The 19,777-nt window shown below is 42.1% G+C and overlaps 1 protein-coding gene across 1 annotated transcript; it reads right to left on the bottom strand.

The window, feature by feature from the left end:
- Positions 1-1,069: 1,069 nt before the first annotated feature.
- LOC121608116 (transcription factor 12-like) lies at positions 1,070-11,545 on the bottom strand. The gene is made up of 12 exons (XM_041939267.1): positions 11,410-11,545; positions 8,919-9,018; positions 8,132-8,274; positions 7,920-8,043; positions 7,759-7,829; positions 7,298-7,394; positions 7,124-7,197; positions 6,021-6,197; positions 5,187-5,304; positions 4,888-5,041; positions 3,306-3,535; positions 1,070-2,443 (listed from the first exon to the last, which is right to left on the bottom strand). The coding sequence occupies exons 1-12, from the start codon at positions 11,476-11,478 to the stop codon at positions 2,301-2,303; spliced, it is 1,500 nt and encodes a 499-aa protein (XP_041795201.1). The 5' UTR covers positions 11,479-11,545; the 3' UTR covers positions 1,070-2,300.
- Between the last annotated feature and the right edge of the window lie 8,232 nt (positions 11,546-19,777).

Raw genomic sequence — 19,777 nt, 5'->3', positions numbered from 1 at the left:
CCGCTGAGTCTGTCCTGCCTCCGCCCGGACATGATCACTCTGTCCCGCTCCGAGGGGCGTTCACTGCCCGCTCTGTGCCAGATATTCAAACCATTTCACTGCTGCTGCTTGGATTTGCTAAACCATGTTTATGTGAGGAAAATTGTGCCTTACCCACAGCACATAAAGATAATAAGCAACTAGGGAAAGTTATTTTTTTTACTACTTTTAAATGTATGCTTCAATTCTCCGATTAAGGCACATACACAGCATTTATATTATCCAAGTGTCGCTGCAGGACAGTGTGGAACAAGACAACTATGAAGCTTTATCACAGTGTAGTTACACGAGTTATTAATACTCCTGACCACCAGAGGGCAGCAACGACAAGCGCTCCTCCCTGTCAGCTAACTTGTATTGTTTTGGTTAGACAGAAGGATTTGGTAGAAGAAGAAGCTTCGCCACAGTATCTGAAAATTATATTTGATGAGCACATGTTTCTTCACTTTATATTACAAACTTTACAATCACTATGATGAAAAGCTCGAGCTCACCCTGCCTGAAGTGTCAAAAACCGGAACATCCGGGAAGTGAGCCCACTATCTTCAGGTTAAAAGAAAAGTAACGAGAAACGAGCCATTTAATTGTCAATAATCATAATAATATTTTTTAAATTGGAAAAAGTTATTAACTACATTTCCGAAACTAGTGGCAGTAACTAGTCCCAACATTTCCATTTTTCAGTGACGCCTGCAACATCTTTGGATTACACTGGTGGAAAGTAACTAAGTACTTTTACTCTTTTGTAGACCAGCTACAACAAACCTAATAAAGTATAAAAAAAATCAGTCATTGGGGCTTGAAGTATGTACTTGACGTGCATTTTGTGGATAATATTTTCGTACTCAAGAATGCAGAACTTCTACTTGTAATGGAGAAGATTTACATTGTTGTATTGTATATCGCATTGTTAGTGAATATACAGTAGGTGTGTGTGTGTGTGTGTGTGTGCTTTGCTGCATTAAAATATACTAGAGAACACACAGAGTCAAACTATATGAAAAAAGACATTTATTGCTACTTTATCATTTTGACACATGCCTGTAGGCTACTTCAAACTGTACACATACTGTACATGGTATGATAGGAGTATTTGAGATTACTTTTGATTATTATTTATTATTTGTTCAGCGGTGTGATAAGCAAACAAGACATCAATTATTCTGTAATACTGTATTGCTCAGAGCATGAAATGTGGCTACGTCTAGTGAAACTGCACGAAAAGGGTATTCTGGTGTGAAATCAGAATGGTAAAAGTAAGTAGAGACATTATGAAATCCACAGTATTTGTATAAAAGATAAGTTACATAACTTAGAAAAAAGCTGAAAACTTCTATTGAAAACTCAAACATGCAAAGAGCTTCGACTACATCTGAAGAGCAATCAATACACTGAGGGAAGCAGAGGGATCCCGTCCACCAGTGTATCATTAAGTGTAATAACAGTGCTATAACACATCTGAAACAAATTTACAAATAACAGACGATGCCCACGCGTTAAAGAACATTCTTGGAGATCTGTTCATTCACAGAATGGTCGAACCCCTGCAACACACACACACAGACAGAGAGAGAGAGAGAGAGAAAACAGCTCACACACTCGCTCACATACACACACACACACACACACACCACAGGACAAATGAAATCCGTTGTCTGAACACACAAATGTGGGAATGTCCTCTGAGCTCGGTGGAAATCACGAGTGTACGTGGTAAATAGTGATTCGCTGTAAAAGTCAGTCAGAAACACTGCTCTCACTACTGGGTTTCATCCTTTCAGATATATTCAAACAGACAGATAATCAATAAATATACAAAATATGTACAAAACATCTGCAGCTTACAATGCATTTGTCTGTTTACGATTAAAGTGTAGGCACAAAAGTTAGAAGTCCGTACGGGAAGTGAGGAGATGATTGTTCAACTGCATCACACTTTACAAACAGAGAGGTCCGCCTCCCCGCTGGTCTGGTCCAAATTCAGAAGACACACTGGACTGCACCTGGGATGTTCTTCACTCAACATCTGGACGTCAAAGACACAGCGACGTCAGGGATCATGGCAAAATGAGACCTTTTATATAGATATTAGTAATTAAGAACCGGCCTCATCTCAGACATCGTGGTTTGGTAGCATTAACATTTTGTCACCAGCGTTTCAACAGGATCTTTAAAAGAGTGGCTGAAGTTTATCTTTGATAAAAATTTGAGCCAGGGTTTCATATTTTGATGCTGGATTTGATGTAGACATCATCTGATGCTCAGAGGTGGCCCATGGGGTTTGCCGGGTCTGTCAGACTGGGATGGAAAGCGAGATGCATGGACTGTGCATCCGTCATGACTGCAGACGCCTTCTCCTCCTCTCTCCTCCGCAGACACGCTGCCTTCGGGTTCAGGTTCCTCTCTGCAGGAGTCAAACAACAGGTTAGCGTTTGACTAAATAAAGAAACTGAAGACGTGGATATTACTCATGTCCATCCCCTGTGTGATGTAGAAGGATATTCAGTTCTGGAGAAACTGCTGGAAAACACCTCATGAATTCTGCGTTGGCTGTTGATTTTTCTGCCACTGTTAATCTGAGTGTATCACATTATTATTGTGGTAAATTAGCCACAGTGTCTTTTTAGCATAGCCAAGAATATGCCAAAATCCATCATATATAGTAATGTAATGTAATGAATCCCTGAGTGTTTTAGCATCTTTCAGCTTGTTGTTTTGATTTTACGTTTCGCAGCTTTAATGTTTTGGTTCACTCGCTCATGTTCAGGCGGCTGTTTTCTGTGAAAAGGCTCTAAAAGCCACAGCGCATGACCTGCCCAGTGACAGACAGCAGACAGATAAAGATAGCAACTAGCTGGTAAACATAGTGGAGCATTTCGCTGCTTAAGACATTTCTCTCATGAGTCGGTGGACACAAAACAAAGCTAAAATGGAGAGTGTGAGTGAGAGGTGTGCACAAAGACCACCCCAAATAAATTAAAATGTTCACTCCATGTCTGATAATTGTGTGATTATGTTGCCTCCAAGTGGTAAAAAACCTTAATGCATGTTTAAGAATAAGATATGACTGATGGTAAGATATTTAACTGTGGCTAAAAGAACAACTGGCCGCTCCCCCTCACTATCTCCCAACCCCGAGCTGCAGGTTTCTGTCTTATCTCTTCACATTCTGTTTATTTTCACTCTCTGCTTTACTTGACAGAGAGAGAATCATTGCATCAGAGAGGAGGCCTGCACGGCTCAGCCTGCAGCAGCGATGCGCTGACCTCTGACTTGTTGTTCCAGGCTGAGGATCACTGCCACGGCCTGGTGCAGGACCAGCAGCTTGGTCTGTGGCTTCTCGCTCTTCAGGTGCAGCTGACACATGTGGCCCAGCTCCTTAAAGGCCTCGTTGATGTCCCGCACACGCAGACGCTCACGGGCATTGTTGGCCATCCTCCTCTCGCGCTCTCGTTCGGCCTTCTGCTCCGGGCTCAGGTCCTCATCCTCATGAATACTGCAACATCAGCAAGGTGTGAGAAAACGCTGGTGAGGATACAATTTATGGACTGAATCTTTTATGTTTTTAAACCTTATTAAGTGGACTGTGTTGAGTTATACTGTGGATTTCTCTGCCCTCTGCTGGTCACTGAGCTGAACTCATGTTGTTCGAGTCTGATGTTACCTGATACACCCTCATTTGTTCTGTGAAACATTACATAGTACATTGACAACAAGCTCACGTGATCAGGTGCACATTTTGAATAATTATGACAATATTTTTTTTAATAAACACATTTTAAATTTCAATTGCGTCCCATTCAGTTTGAATGAGAAACCAAAACAAACAAACAACCAAAAATGTCCAGTGGTAAAATCGTTGCTGGAGGGTCAACACATACGTCAACATCGATATCCCTCAACTAGATTATAGATGTAGATAAAAAGAAAAGATGCACTCAGGCAGCAGAGCTGATGTCATGAAGAGCTTTGTCCTGATGTGACCTTTGAGACTACAGACACCAGGACAAACACTCCAAGACTGAGTTCATTTTCAATCACTGACACTCTAACATACAATCTCTCATCGTCAATGATCAGGTCTGATATCGCAAAAACAGCTAAAACAAGATGTCAGTTAATTGATAGGCGAACAACAGCAAATGAATCAGCAACTATTTTGAACAAACGATGAATCGTTGAATCAATCAATTTGAGCAAAAGATGCCAAACACGCCTTACTTCCATCTTCTCAAATATGAGGATTTGCTGCTTTTAAATTTTAATATCTTTAGGTTTTGGACTGTTAGTCGGACAAAAAAAGAAATTTGTTGTAATCACGCAGGCATTTTTCTCTATTTTAGATAAATAATAGGCAGATTAACAGTTGATGAAAGAATGAATATAACTAAGTTGCATCCCTAGTTAAAAATAATACAAGTGTAAGAAAACTGCACTGTATTTTACTCTTAATGGCTATTGAGGACAGGATACTGCAATTTTGGCTGCCTTTTGGGGACTTTTTTGATGGCCCCCACTGCCAAAATACCCCTGTTTATCATTGATATCTTTACCATTTACTTTATGACCTGGCAGCACCTCTTTTTCCTAATTTAATTCACTTAATGCAACATGGGAAAGAAATATGAGGCAGAGCTAAATCGGCTCTGCAGTACACAGCTGCCCTTCACCGCAGGGTGTCTGACAGTACTTTAAATGAGTGAAACCGAATGGCAAGAAAGCTCTAATACTTGCCTTTGAGTGAGGGACTTTTATTTTGAAATGTGCTGTGCTGCTTTACCGCTGTAAGTTTTTCTTTGGCAGTCACATTCAGCGGCTGGTTTAACGCAGGAAAGCCAGGCTGCTCACCTGTTCCCGCCGCTGTTCTCGCCTTGTGTTTTGTGTTCACTCTCCTCGTCTGATCTCTGGCTGTCAGAGCTGTGGCTGTGATTGGTGTGCATCATCTCTTCCCTTTCCCCGCTTTCCATCTTCAGCTCCAGATTACCCTGAACTCCCAGACCGCCTGCGGGTGATTACACACACACACACACACACAAAAGATGAAGATGTGACATCCGTTCAGCATTAATAGTTCAAAGGTTCAAACTGCAGATAAAGGAGGTGAAATATATGAATGCAGCAGTGGATGGATGAGAGGAAGGATTCACCTCTGCCTCCAGCTTGCATGGGCTGAAGCGTGGCCCTCTGCCTGGCTGGGTACAGGTGGCCATTTTGGGTGCGGCTCTGGAAGGTTGACTGGTTGTTGTTCACACTGACAGCTTCAACCTTCATGACACAAAAAGAACTGGATGTGACACAGGCAATATTCATGTGTTCATAAGACAGTATACAACAAGTATACGACTTTTAGATCCAACCAATGGCAAATAAGTCACAAACCCAACATCTGCCCCTTCATTTCTGACATAACGCTGCATAGATCTCTCGCTGTACAGAATTAATCTCAGACAATCTTAATCCTTGCCGTAGAACTATATACTCCCTAAACATACCACTAATTCTCTTCAGGAATGATAGACGTCTAACCGACCCATCATTTGGAAAAATCAAAGTCAGAGAATTTAATAGCCCCCTCCCCCAAAGGATTAGACTAAAACCCCCTTTTCCCTGCATATACTTCCACTCCAGCTGGGCCAAAATCCCCTGGTCTGCTGAAAGGGAAACATAGTGGAATGGGAGTGCACGATGCAGGCGTCACCCATCACCCCACAGTGGAGTTAGAGTCTGCACATACTGTACGCTCTCCATACAAGGGCGACGCACCTCCCCATTGTGCTCAGTTTCCTATTTCAAGGACAACAACCTTTACATGAGGAAACATGCAGACATAACGGCTGGAAAATTCCTGAAACTGAATACCAGCACTTATGCATGCTGTGGGCACGCACACACACACACACACACACACACACACACAACATGGAATTTCCACACACACTGCCCTGTCCTTCCTTAAATACTTCAAACAAATGGGTGTTAACCATGGCTGGAGTGTGACAGGTGAGCGGTAGAGTGCTGGCAGATCCCGGGTGGCTGTGGTGGGTCTGGTTCAGTAGGCCGTGGATGTCAGTGGGCAGACCGGCCGTGGGGCCCACAGCGTGGTTCCTCAGTACGTGGATCACATCGTCCAATCTGTCCAGTCGGTCCTCCACCTGAGACTGAAAACACCAAGAGACAAAAGATTAAAATTGCTAATTGTTTAGAGGTTTTTGTGGCATTTGGCAATCACGACACAGTTTTTTCCATCATTTTGTTTTACAATTTGCAGCTCTGAAGCAAATTACATCTCTAAAATGTGTTCTTTCAAACAAAAACCTGCAGCTGTGTATGCTCAGTTTTGGCAAAATCAGTCACAATTCTCAAAGTAACAAAAAAGGTCACAATTTAACTTGAAACCTTAAAGGAATAGTTGAATATTTTGGAAAATAGGCCCATCAGTCTCATGTCTCTGCATTAAATGTGAAGCTACAGCCAGCAGCCTGTTAGCATTAACTTAGCATTCTGGAAACAGAGGGACGCAGCTAGTCTGGCTCTATTTCTTGGCTGGGTGCAGTGACTTCCTGGTGTCTTGTCGTGACCTCGAGGCTCCCAGGCAACCAGTCCGACACATAAATACTGTAAAACAGCAACTCGTCCTTCTTACACGTCAGTTTTTGCACAAATTAAACAAAGGAGATATCAGGTGTTAAATAGTGAACTTTAGAGGAGCTTTTAGGCGGATTTTGTTACATTTGGACAGAGCCAGCCAGCCCCTAAACCTTACTCACTGGTCTTTAAAGCAAAAATGTTATTATATAACATGTACTGGTATGTACACACACTAATGGATTCATATATTTTGTCTGGTTGTTGTTTGAAAATGCTTTTTAGACAGTATATATACTTTATGTTTGATATTTCATATATTTTTACATAGTCTTATATTTAATAGATTTTGCTTGTCATTCTTACTTTATTACATTTTCTTCCTTATTTAACTTGCTGTTGCAATTATAAAGCTATAGATATCTATACATCTGTTATCTCTATATAACCAAATTAATAATCTAAACTTCAGCCATCTGATATCAAACTAGGTCTTTACCAGTGATATAAGTGAAGACTCATAGTGTGGTGAGACTGGTGCCTGAGCTGAACTCCGGGGCCACATGTTGGCACCTGAGAAGAAGAAAACAACCAAATCAGTCCATGAAGGGATTGTTAAATACAGAAAGTAAATGATATTTAACTCTGGGCAGCACGTGTAACTCCATGTTACCTCCAGGTTCAGACGCATTCGGCAGCGGGGACGGAGACCTCACCGGTGTGGATGAACTGGAGGGGAAGCTGCTGCTGGTGTGATCGGGGGAATAAATCTGGTTGCAGAGAGGGAGAGAGGAGGAGGGGCAGGAGTGGGAGTGAGGCATGGATCATTTTTAAAGCACAACTTGTCATTTCTCCGTAAGGTTTTACAGCTACTGCCGCAGCCTATGGAGCAGGCTTATAACCTGAACTAAACTCATCAATTCAGGTCATTTTACTAGTCAGCAGCCAATAAAAACTCCAGCAGCACTTCGTTATTATGCACTAGTCTGTTACTGGCAGGAGCAGACAACTATTTTCCTTTTGCATTATACCGCTGGGGCTCTCAGGGCTTGGTTTTATGCTCTGGTCTGACTGTTTGAACATAGCAGGGCATAGATGAGCCGGTCTAATGGGATTAAGGTGGTGCATACTTACAGAGGCCAGAGCTTTGCCCAAGGTATCACCTGTCTGTGACCCTCCTGACATATTTCTCTGGCTCCCTGAGACTAAAAAAAAAAAGACATCCAAACATTACAATAAAGAGCAGACAAGCCTGATCTGAAATTAGCAGTGAAGATTATTTCCCATTTCCTCACCTGTTGAATTCTCTGAGGTGTTGACTGATGCATTGCGTGGTACTATATTATTGCGGTGAAAAGTGGACATTGGTGGGAGACCCCTGTTCATATCAGCGACCATCACTGAATGAGGAGAGTAGTCCTGGACGGCAAAAGAAACACACATTGAATCCACTGCGGTTAAAAGGTGCTCTGGTGTCAACATCCAAGGTCCTGGAGGTAAGACTCACCAGGTGATTGTGCTGTGGTTGCAGATTGCTGTAGCTCCCCAGCTGTGTTTGGTGGGTTGTGGCTGCTCCCAAAGCACCTTCATAGCCCTGCTGGTTCAGACCATTTACAGCGTTCCAGATGTCGGGCGAATTGCTCGTCCCCTCTAAAATGGATAACGATATGTTATAGCCTGCACTGGAACAGCATCTCAAGCAGCAGGGCCAGTCATGAAGCTCTACGGCTGGCCTCTCTGCAAACAATGGACCCCTATTGCTCAATCACTCGCTGCACAGTGTTCATTTATATAACTGATATGACAGTCTTTATCTAAAATATCTGAGAATCACAGGAAGTGCACAGTTTTTAACGGCTTATTGAATAATTATAAAAAGTTAAAAGAATATTACAATGCAATCTTTAAAGTAAACCTGCTCAGCATCAGCACGTTAGCATTGTAATGGTGAGTGTGTCAACACGCTGATTTTTGCATCGAGCACTGCTGTGTCTAAACAGCCTCACAGAGCTGCTAGCTTGGCTGCAGACTCTCAGTCTTATTTAACAGTTTTTGTTGTGGAGTAAGGTTTGGTTGTTTTTCTGTATCATTTTATTTTCTGGGTATTTATTTCTTGTGTTCAGTAATCATCATGTTTTGATTAGGACGGTGTCACTGCAGTTTCAAGGATTTTATGGATCCATGAGTTGAGCCTTGAACATACACTAAGAAAAGAAAGCTGATCTGAGTTCAGAACATTTCACTGTTGCCCGTTGATACTAGAATGATGTTCATTCTGGACTGTTTGAGCTCACCAAAGAAGGTGCTTGCAAACACATTGCTGGGGGCCTTGACGGATGGATGAAAGGATGAGTTCTGGTTGATGTCGTCATTAGTGGGAGACTGCTCATAAACCTGAAGATAAAAAGCTTGTTTAAGGCATGGTTAGAAAAACAGCTGTGAACCATAACATAACGTGCACAAACAACGTTTTTCTTTGTGTCTGTATCTCTCAAACCAATCTTACGACTCAAACGTGAATACTGGGAGCGCGAGCTGGAGCAACAGTATTACGAAAACAAAGCAGAGAGCTGATGCACACTTAGAGCTATTGCGATAATCCATAAGCTGCAGATCCATGCACCTCCTCATCCGGATTTAGGAACCATTCACCATGAGAAATCCCTGCCCTAATCGTGATCAGGTTCGGCTGGCTTCAGAAGACCGGGATACAATTCCCAAATAAAATTGAATTACAGGCCTTCCAACAGAGAACTGAGTCTCAGCCTAATGAGCCCCTCCTGTAGGAAACACAATGTTATAAATAGAAACAGATCTAACATTCAACCAAATATATCTTTGGTTAATGTTTTTCTTTTCCTTTTAATTGTAACGCACACGACTAGAAACTGCACATATGCACACAAAACACACCAACACATGCTCACTCACTCCAACACACCAAGAGGTCTGGGCTGCACCTGCACATCCCTCGATTGCTTTGATGTGCCCCAGGAAATGAAAATAAACCTCCCTGCGCAGCATCAATGGGGTGTCAGTTACCCGGACGACAAGTTCTGTAAAGCAGGCTATTAAAGACTCTCTTGAGTATGCTAAGCAAGCGCACTCACAGGCTCACACACACACACACACACACACAAAGACGCACACACTTAAGCACGCACACACACACACAAACACGCAGCCGTGACCCTGGCTGGCATGAGTCCCATGGTGATTGTGGGCTAGGCCAAACACAGGAGCCCCTGCCGACACCGGGCCCGTCTGAGCCGCCATGGGCAGCATATGGCGGAGGATAAAGCCAATTGTCCTCCTTACCATCAGCATAGCAGGCGACCCGTTAATAATGGTCACACCCCCGCCCCAGCACGCCCTCTCTGGCCCCCACTGGAGAGGGGCCGTCACCATGGCATCCTCTTTTAGCATAGCATTGATTTAGGAACCATCAATCATTGCATCACAAATGATAAGGGCAAATAAAGACTGCAACTAAGAGAGAATTGAATTACTATAAAACCTTCATATTTGCTTGAAATAATCATATTGAACTTGTGTCCTTTTTTGCAACCTGTTTCCTTTCCAAAGTTATTTCAATCTAAAATATATGTTCAAACTTTTACAAAAAGAACAAACCACTGCTCTGTTTTCCTATTGTAAATGCACACAGCATTATCATGCTAGATGAGTGAAATATCAACTTGCTATTCAGGGCCTATGCTGTGCTCCACCATGGCCAACTCCAGCCACATGCAACCAATTTTCTGCCTCTGTGATCCATGATGTCTGGATATGGTTAGTCTCACAGAGATCAAAGCTGCCTTTGATAATGGCTGCAGTGGTGGAGGGACTGCTCCGCCATAGCAGGGTTAAATCAAATAGAAATAACAGCAATCTGCTTCATGTCAAGATGTTTTCTGCTGCTAGGCTTGACTACATGGTGCTCAGCTTCACAGGAAGCCTGAGTCTCACCGGTGCATTTTAACATGAGATTATCCACATGACACCACAAGTGAGTGAGGTGTCGTAATGATAACTAACTGAATGCTGTCATTAGTTTAGATGCTGTGCACGGTGAGCTGTTATGATTGTGTCATTTCTGGGTTTGACGATTATGTTCTTATGTGAACTTGGTCTAAATGCTGCTAACAGGGAACCAAATAAACAAACAAACACCCAAGTGACTGAACTTTTTAACTTCTAATGTTGCACAAACTTACTTACGTCTCACATTCACACTGGCAAGTTGCAGCCACCGAAGTTCAAACAGGAATGAGCTTCATACAGTGTACACAACTCTTCAATGAAGTGACAATGACCCATTGAGTAAAAAAACAACAGGCATGACCTCTGCAAAACACAGAACCCTCTCACCTTCTGTTTCTCACTCACACACACAGAAAAACACACACATGCAAACCAGCCAGATGAAACAGCCTTATACCACAACAAATGTGTGCAGAGCAGGAAACATCCCCACCTACTCTAACATGCCTCACTGCAAGGTATATCCAAATGAGAACATTCCAAATTCTCAACTTTTGCACAGGTTGCACGTCTGAACCTTTTTCACACTGATGCAAATTTCTGGATAATGTCACTTCGAGAACACGCTGTTCAACCACAGGTAACGCTGGAAACTACTGTTTCATTATGTGAGTCAACAAACAAACAGAACATCTGAGGAGGCAATTGAAGAGTGCAACAGCATCCTCACCCAACACACTCACAGCGTCATGGATCCTCAGGAAAATCAAAGAGAAACATATAGATAAGAAATGTACTCACTGGTTTCATGTTGTAGCAATACATCAATGAGTTGTTGCCTGTGCCAGAGACAGGATGAGCACAGTACATAACTCTGTCTGGTTCAGTGCAGGACTCCAAGGCTCACGGTACAGTCCGCACACAGCTCGCCTCTCGTGTCTCTACTCATGTGTATGTAGTCCACATGCACTCCTTCCCCTAACCTACCCCTGCTGGTCATGCAGCTACCCGCAGACAACTTATGCAAATAAGGGCTGGACCATTCCAGGCAGCAGAGAGGGGTGGCCAAGGGTTGATGCTATTACTGTACTACAATCCTGGTCCAGACTGTAATGAGCATCCTTTTTTTTTTTTTTTTTTTTTTTAAATCAGAGAATATGCAGTTATAGAAGAAAATAGTCAGTGTAGTGTTCAGTGTTTAGTGTGAGTTCATTATTAAGAATCCTGTCTGTGCAAAATGGCATCATGAAAATAACTGAGACTTGTAATAATGAGGGAATTCCCCACCCACACATGACCAAACACCTTCACCACACCAAAGGAAAGAGGAGAAAAAGAGGCATCATGGAGAGCTATACATTTTAGTTGTTCAGCTGTCATCCTGACATCCCATGTTAGTGTAAAATCACATGCAAGCAAGCACAGAAATCCCTCGTCAGGACCAGAGAGCAGTGATGACGCCTTGAAGATTATCTCCTGTTAGACAGGTAGAGGTGTCAGTAAACAGAGGGCACCACAGCCCCGTCTGCCCTACATTTACAAATAGAACAAAGTCTTAAAGTGTAGGCACGTGTGGCGTGGCAAGCTCCTCCAGTGGCTGGGTTAAAGGTTATTTATACATCATCCGTCTGGGTGATCTGCTAACGTAAAACACCGAAACAGTCAGACTTCCTGTGTGAGGTAAAATCCAGTGACTGCTGCCCTGGTGCTGACACTGACAGTGACCTCCTGTGTGTAAACAAACCACCCAGATTTACAACTTCTGGATAATTTCTTCACAAACTGTCAGTTTGTGAAGTCAGAGGGTGTGGAAACGGCATAAGCAGCACTTTGTACAGAATTCTATGCATGTTACATAAAAGCCAGCGAGGAGACAAACGCCGGAGTTGGCGTGAAGCTGCGACCTGCATTGTGCCGCACAGTCCTGGCACGGTATTTTATCGGAGAGCAATCTCAAAGAATCCAATCAAATAAGTCCCACTTAGATGGCAGCAAAGTCCTTATCTTAACTTATCTTATCTCCTTTCCACTGTGTGTAATGTGTCCAAACTAACAACATTTGGAATCTGTCCACGACACCTATTTCTATTGAAGTCTTGGGCAAAATGTACTCTGTGGCCTTTAATGCACAGTTTGTGTATTTTAAAAAAACAGTCAGCGTACATTTGTGAAGCAACAGGACCATAATAAGGAGGTCAGTGTTTACCCTGGGAAGAAACTGTAATAAACTGATCTGAGAGCAGCAAAACAAACGATCGTCTGCTGGTTTCAATCTGTCTGAAGGTGAGCTGTGTTGTCCGTGCAGCTTCCTTAAAGTCAAAGTCTAATCCTGACTATCCACGCTACTGTTAACTGGGTTAGGAGGTCAGTCTCCTCAGAACAATCATTTGTTGAGCTTTTATTTTATAATTTTTTTTTAGGAATAACGTTCGCCCTAAGATGATTTTTCTGTTTAAGTTTAAAAACATGTTAATAACAGGAAATTATCTCACTGCAGGTAGCAACAAAATTCAGGATTTTAACAAATAATCCAGGAAACACCAGTAGCTACTGAATGACCTTTTCCTCTGACAGAGATCAGTTCATCAGTTCTCCTATTGGACACACTAAGCATGCATAACACACACACAAACACACACACACATACGCACACACACACACACACACATCCTGGGTAAATGATCCAAGAGCAAATATATACAGTCCCCTAACCCTGAACTTTGCATCAATCTTAGTTAATTGCAGCCTTGTCAGGACTGTGATTATTCAAACAGGTAATGCAAATGTTAATGAGTTCAAATTTGCATATCTTTATTTTCCCATGGTTGAAATGTCATTGGTTATGACGCTCTACAATGAAGAATGTCAGTCCTGATGGCCCCCTGATACGTTGTTGGCCATTAAGAGGCCAAAAAAGAGCAACTGAAGGGGACGGAGGAGAAATAAATAAGGAGCCGTGCTCAAAATAAAAGAAAGGAAATGAAGGCTTTCATATGCAAACAAATAAAAGCACATTCACGCAATCACGCCATCACTGCAGCCCTCAGTTATCAAATTCAATTTTTGCAGAATATATTAGTGAGGGGCAGAAAATCAGATTATACTCTGTCAGGGAAAATATCTTTATTGATGTGGCCAAGAACAAAAAGAAAACATAAACCCATTGCAGTCTGAAGTCGTGGTTGTCCTTTTACTGTAAGGTTCGCTGTTGTGCATACTACGCCTGCAACACACATTTCAAGTGTTGTTGGCATATTGCTCATCGTCATGCGCCTGATTTGACATGGCTTAAATAACTATCTTCCTGCCAGTGATTGGCATTCACACAAGAAGGGGTGAGTGGGACTGGGGAGCAGATGGTGACATTCCACATGACCAAACTGATCAATCAGCATGCTGGGACGCAGGTGCAGCACAGGCGGGCAGCACCACACCATCTATTTCACCATCTACGGGGCACAAACACATGGGCACCAATTGAGGCACCCTGAGGGTCTGCATGCTCCTCTGTCCTGCTGTGCCAAGGTTGATGACATCAGAATTTCCCATCCGCTCTTCCACAGGATGCCAAGAAAAAGGGAGGAGAAAAAAAAACACTGTATAAAATCTGCAACAACAGCCTGGCCTGGGATAGGTTGTGTAAGTGACGTCAAAGCCAGGGACTCCCATATTTCACCCTGGTACTGAACTGATAAACCAAAAGAAAACGTAGACAAATGTATCTACACATTTTGGCTTTGACAGCATTTTTAGGATCTGATACGGCTTGATCATTCAGAGTTCTTCCCTACCTCAGGGACATGGATATGTTTGTCCTCCACAGCTTTTCAGGACCCCATCTTAATTTTTGCAGAAACAACAGCAATACCTTTGATTACTTGCAGGGCCCCAACCAACAATTATTTTTATTTATCATTCATTTTTTAAAAATAACCAGTTAACTGCTCTGTCTAAAGAATCTCAAATAATAAAAAATGCCTATTATCACTTACCATAATCGAAGATAATATATTCCAATACTGCAGCTTTTCTTGCCCCAAAGATGCACAAAGATATTCACTTTTCTATCATACAGTTCAACAGCATTAAAAGATTAGCATTTCTGCTTAAATGATCAAAATAGATCTCTGCCAGTTAATTTTCTTTTAATGCACTGATCAATTTATCAGCTCCACTTATTTTCAATCAGTTGAAACAACAACTTTCTTGGGTGAGCACTTGAGTACGTAATTAGAAGTAGTCTTGATTTTACCAGATGAATAAAAATAGCTTATTCTGTACATTAACCGCGTGATGTCACTGTGATGAGGTGATGCCTGGCCTTAAAAAACGCAACTGACTGGCCAATCCTGGCTCACTAAACTTTCACATTTCTAGAAGAGTATTTTGTTCATGCTGACACAATACAGCAGATTTCCATAAATAGATAACTTAAGAGGACATGTCAGTGAATGCATACTAAAAGCAAACCAACCTGCTTTACATATATACAGGTAAGCAGGCTGGCTGTGGCGTTTGATACCTGCTGGCGTGACTCTGTAGTGAGGATCTACTGTATCTACGGGATAAAACCTGACCACACCAAGCTGATCTTATAGTCTGGCCTGAGTGCCATAAGAAGTGGGGGGTTGTAAGAGGATTGGAGCAACCATGGTGCACGTGAGAGCCAGACTCACCGACCTCTGCACCACGGTGACCTCGTTGTCCCACATTCACCATAACCTGTGAGGAGGAGACGGGTGGCTTTAGGTCACTGCCAGTCTAACGTGTGACCTGCTTGATTTGTCTTCATATATTCTCTTTATTTCAAAATCTGTTTTTTATGTTTTAAGTATAATAAAGTAATGCAATGCAAGCTGAGACACGAGGAGTTGAGGATTGAGGAGATTTTTAAATTGTTACCTTGGCATTATATATGCACGAAAATGGCAGCAACTTTGGGAGGAGTGTAAATCTTAACATTCGGAGGAATGAGCAAGGGCAAAGACTGCAGAGATGAGACCTTCCAGCCCAAATAAGAAGTGACAGGAGATTGACAGTAAAATAAATCAGTCCAGAATAGCCAGCAACCGAAGGTCAAAAATAGAGTGAGAAAACAATGACTAACAAGGAAACAACATTTTCTTGAGATTTAGATGAAGTGTCACTGCTCCACACCTCCGGTGTTGTTAACAAGCCAGGAAATTACAAGATTTGATGGATGTGTGTGATACGTTATGGAAAGAGGGAGACATTTTCAAAAGCATCTAAATGTTGAAGCACAGATCTATTTCATTAAATTACACGTTAGACGCCCGATTATAATTAAAGCATCTGCCTGTGAGAAAGCAATTTCAGAGACTGTTCCAGAAACTTCCAGAGACTAAATCAACAATATAATCTCACAGGTTTATGTTGCTGCTCTTCCTTTTTTACTCCAATTTAGAAATAAAATAAATAAAAAAAATAATAATATAAATAAATATTTACATTTCTACACATTCATTATCATTTCTATTGGATGATTGTATGAGGATGAATGTTTCATTTGAATGTCATACACCAGATTGTGCAAAGCTCACCTACAAAAGCCTTCATTCTGCATTAAAGTTTGACTGGAAGGTTAGCAGTGGCTAATCAGTCCTATCCTGTCCACCCTGCCAAAGTTAGTTACTGTAGCTGTCGCATAACACACTGTTCATGAAGCCTCCTCTTTCAGACTGCTGCACATCAGAGGCATGGTTTGTAGTGTACTTCTCACCCCTATCCAGTAACTCCTTATCGATTGAAGTGATGAACAATCCTGCCTCGGCAGCTGTTGGTCGCATGTCGGACCCGACCTCAGCATTTCTTTGTTTTGACACAAAGCATCACGGAGAGACTTTTCTGAAACCAGCGCTTTGGGTTTATATCCAGCAAACACTTACATGGACTGGTGAGACCTTGTCCAAACCATTTAACAAACTAATGCTGAGAGTTTTTCTTTGTAGTCTTTAATTCAGAGTCATTAAACTTGAGGACCTGATATTAAATATATAAATGAGCAAATAAATAAATGTCTTTTTAATTATGTTATATATTATTTCAATAATAGCAACTCTTAGTTTGACCTGTTTTACTCTGGGAGGTTTTTGGCACCAGTCTCTGCACGTGTCCACATGGTGGCAGTACTGAACAGTGGTAGAGATGCTTACTGCGCGTTGTTGGTGCTGGTGGAGTCTGGCTCATGTGCTAAGAACAAGAAGCAGTTTGTATTGTGCCTAATTAACAAGAAGCCGTGTTTAATCTAAGATTCAGACCACTTCATATATACGGACTGATTATGTTGGAACTGCTCCACTACTGCTGGCTGCTTATTTCCTCTCAGTGTCATATCTGATGATGCTGTTGAGGGGTGTGTATAAAGTAGTATGTATTTCTCCTGCTCGACTCAGCTCTCTTCATCTCAATGACACCACCTGACTGAATACTGGCTTATATCAGTCCCTCTATCTAGTACTGCCACCATGTGGACACACACAGAAAATGTTGCCAACTAAAAAGCACAACAGAAGGCTTTGGCTTTGATCAGTGCTCCCAGGGTCCCACAGGTGGCAAGATTAAGTTACTACTACTGCTGCTGCGAATACTGCTACTACTGTAGTATTAAAAACAGAACCTCTCCTGATCACAGAATCCCTGCATGTATGATTTCTTTGTTTATATCGTGAGTTTAGAACTGAAGCTGCTACAAACTTTAAGTGACGGTGATCTGCAAAAATAAGCCTGTCTGCTCATTTCTGGAGGCCAGAGGTTTAAGTTTAGGGGATCATAAACCCCATCCCAGTGAAATTTCAGCAGTCTGGGTCAGAGTATTATTAGTTTTTATTCTTTGTTTTTCTTAGTATCTCAAATAAATACCTTACAAAGCAATTTTTGAGGAAACCAAATTCATTGTTGCAGTTCAAGACCTGGAGAAAACTTGTACAAAGACTGGCTTGTTCTTAGGAAAGAAAATACATTTTTGAGCAACATGTTCCTCATGATGCACATACATATACCTTACAGTATAGTAAGTACAGTATAAGGCAATCTAATCCTCCACCACCACGGGCTTTGAAAGACTATGTTGTCCGCTTGGTTTATCTTCTATTATCTAACCTGCTTCCACCACTGAACTTCAACCAGACTGTTGATCATCAGACTGCAGGACAACTGGAAAACCAGCCGAAAATATGAAAGCAGCTGTATTTGAAATAGATATCACGATGTGAGCCAACGTTTGAATGTAGTCGCCTTTTATTATAGCTTTAAAAACTGTATATAAAAAAAAACAAACACTGCAGATCTTGCATGGCATGAGACATGACATATTGTTCCAGATATGTACACATATTTACACATGCAATACGAAGATCAATTGTTCAACTTTTGAAAATGTATTTTCATAACGTCTTTCGATACATTCACCAGTGTTTCACATATACGTGAATACATCGCATTTCTGTATCCTTCAACTAGCTGAGACTTTGCTGGTACAGGCCTGAAACTTTTGCACATGCGCACTGCAGGACTTCTTTTAAACTGGTAGTTTACTTGATGTTATGCAGTCTGTGGACTCTGTTTTTAACTTCATTATGTTGCATTGTTGAAGCGGTGAGACTTTATAATGAGAGTAGAAATTATAAGTGACGTTCATGCGTGACTCATAATGATTTAATGCTTGAATTGATGCAGGATGTGTCATGAATTGTTATAGACGGTGGCCGTTGTAACGATAAACAGCTAAAATGCGGTCTGTCTGTTGCGCATCATCTGAGCCCGAGTGTCTTTAATCAGGTTTTGCTTGTTTGTTTATTTGTTTTCTGGGCAACATATTTAAAAAGTATTTAAAAATGCATTGCACTGTTAGCCCCACGTTGCTGTGTTTTGTTTTGTTTTAAAAAACAAAACAAATAATGTTGCCAGGCGTGACGTAACGTTGTCGTCAAAGATCAAAGCCAGGGAGGAGCCATGAGACATGATACATACAGCTGCAGTGCTTCAGTGGTATACATACAGCAAAGCACAAATAAAGATCATTCGATATCAAAGTATAGCTGATTGTGATAGTTGCTCTCTGTGTATTTTGGAATAAATTAACTTGAGGACAATGGGTAATTCAACATCAAGATCAAGTGACTGTATCAGGACAAATGACGTTCTGTGCAGTAAGGCAGCCAAATATGAGATTAAGAAATTCCTTGACAAGGGGGGCTTTGGAAAAGTGGCCGAGTGCAAAAATTTACACACTGGGGAGACGGTGGCCATTAAAATCCTGTTCCAACACAGGGAAAGGTCGTATAAAAGGGAGGTGGCCGCGATGAAATGTCTCCAAAGGCTCGACGACAAAAACAATAACTTTGTCAGGCTTATTGATCATTTTGTGCATAAGGGGCAGAAGTGTCTAGTATACGAAATGCTGGACATAAACCTTTTAAAGATGGTATCGATGAACCGTTTCCAGCCACTAAGCTTGTCAGAGATCAGCGTAGTCTCACTCCAGTTGCTGCAGGCTCTGGACACCCTGAAGACCATGGGCCTGGTGCATTCAGACCTCAAGCCAGACAATATAATGCTGGTTAATCACGAGGAGCAGCCCTTCAAGGTGAAGATGATTGATTTCGGTTTGACCCGTCGGGTGTCTGCGCTGAAGCGTGGCATCTTGCTTCAGGTTGTTAGATACAGGGCTCCAGAGGTCATTTTGGGCCTCCCGTTGAATGAGGCTGTCGATATGTGGTCGCTTGGCTGCATTTTGGCTTTCATGTACTTAGGCGAACACCTGCATCCAGCACGCTCTGCGTATGAGGTCATGAGAGTCATTCTGAAGATGCAGGGCCAGCCTGGCAACCACCTGCTGAACTCTGGAATGTATACCAATTACTTTTTCAGCAAGGACCGTGACGCCCCGGGTGGCCCATGGAGGCTGAAGGAACCAATACAGCCACAAGAAAAGGGCGTTTTTAACTGTCTCAACAGCCTTGATGACATAGCGAAGATGCGCCCAGGAGTGATGGATGCCACCGAGTCTCTGGATTTCAAGGCCTTTTCAAGCCTCCTCAAACGCATGCTGGATGTGGATCCTGACCAACGAATCACCCCCAGCGAGGCTTTGCAGCACGATTTTATCACCAGAAGACATTTAAGTTGTTGCGATAACAACGGTAATGTG

This window comes from Chelmon rostratus, chromosome 6, assembly GCF_017976325.1.
Source record: "Chelmon rostratus isolate fCheRos1 chromosome 6, fCheRos1.pri, whole genome shotgun sequence".
NCBI classification, from domain to species: domain Eukaryota; kingdom Metazoa; phylum Chordata; class Actinopteri; order Chaetodontiformes; family Chaetodontidae; genus Chelmon; species Chelmon rostratus.
Note: the sequence above shows the minus strand (reverse complement) of the source record. Positions and strands in the feature narration are given on the sequence as shown.

What these genes read in the sequence shown, in the direction of transcription:
- LOC121608116 (XM_041939267.1), bottom strand. Translation starts at nt 11,478, where the DNA reads ATGTACTGTGCTCATCCTGTCTCTGGCACAGGCAACAACTCATTGATG. An exon ending in TGGGCAAAGCTCTGGCCTCT is followed by an intron (nt 7,395 to 7,758) that starts GTAAGTATGCAC and finishes CTCTGCAACCAG; the next exon opens with ATTTATTCCCCCGATCACAC. An exon ending in CCTGTCACACTCCAGCCATG is followed by an intron (nt 5,305 to 6,020) that starts GTTAACACCCAT and finishes TGTGTCATGAAG; the next exon opens with GTTGAAGCTGTCAGTGTGAA.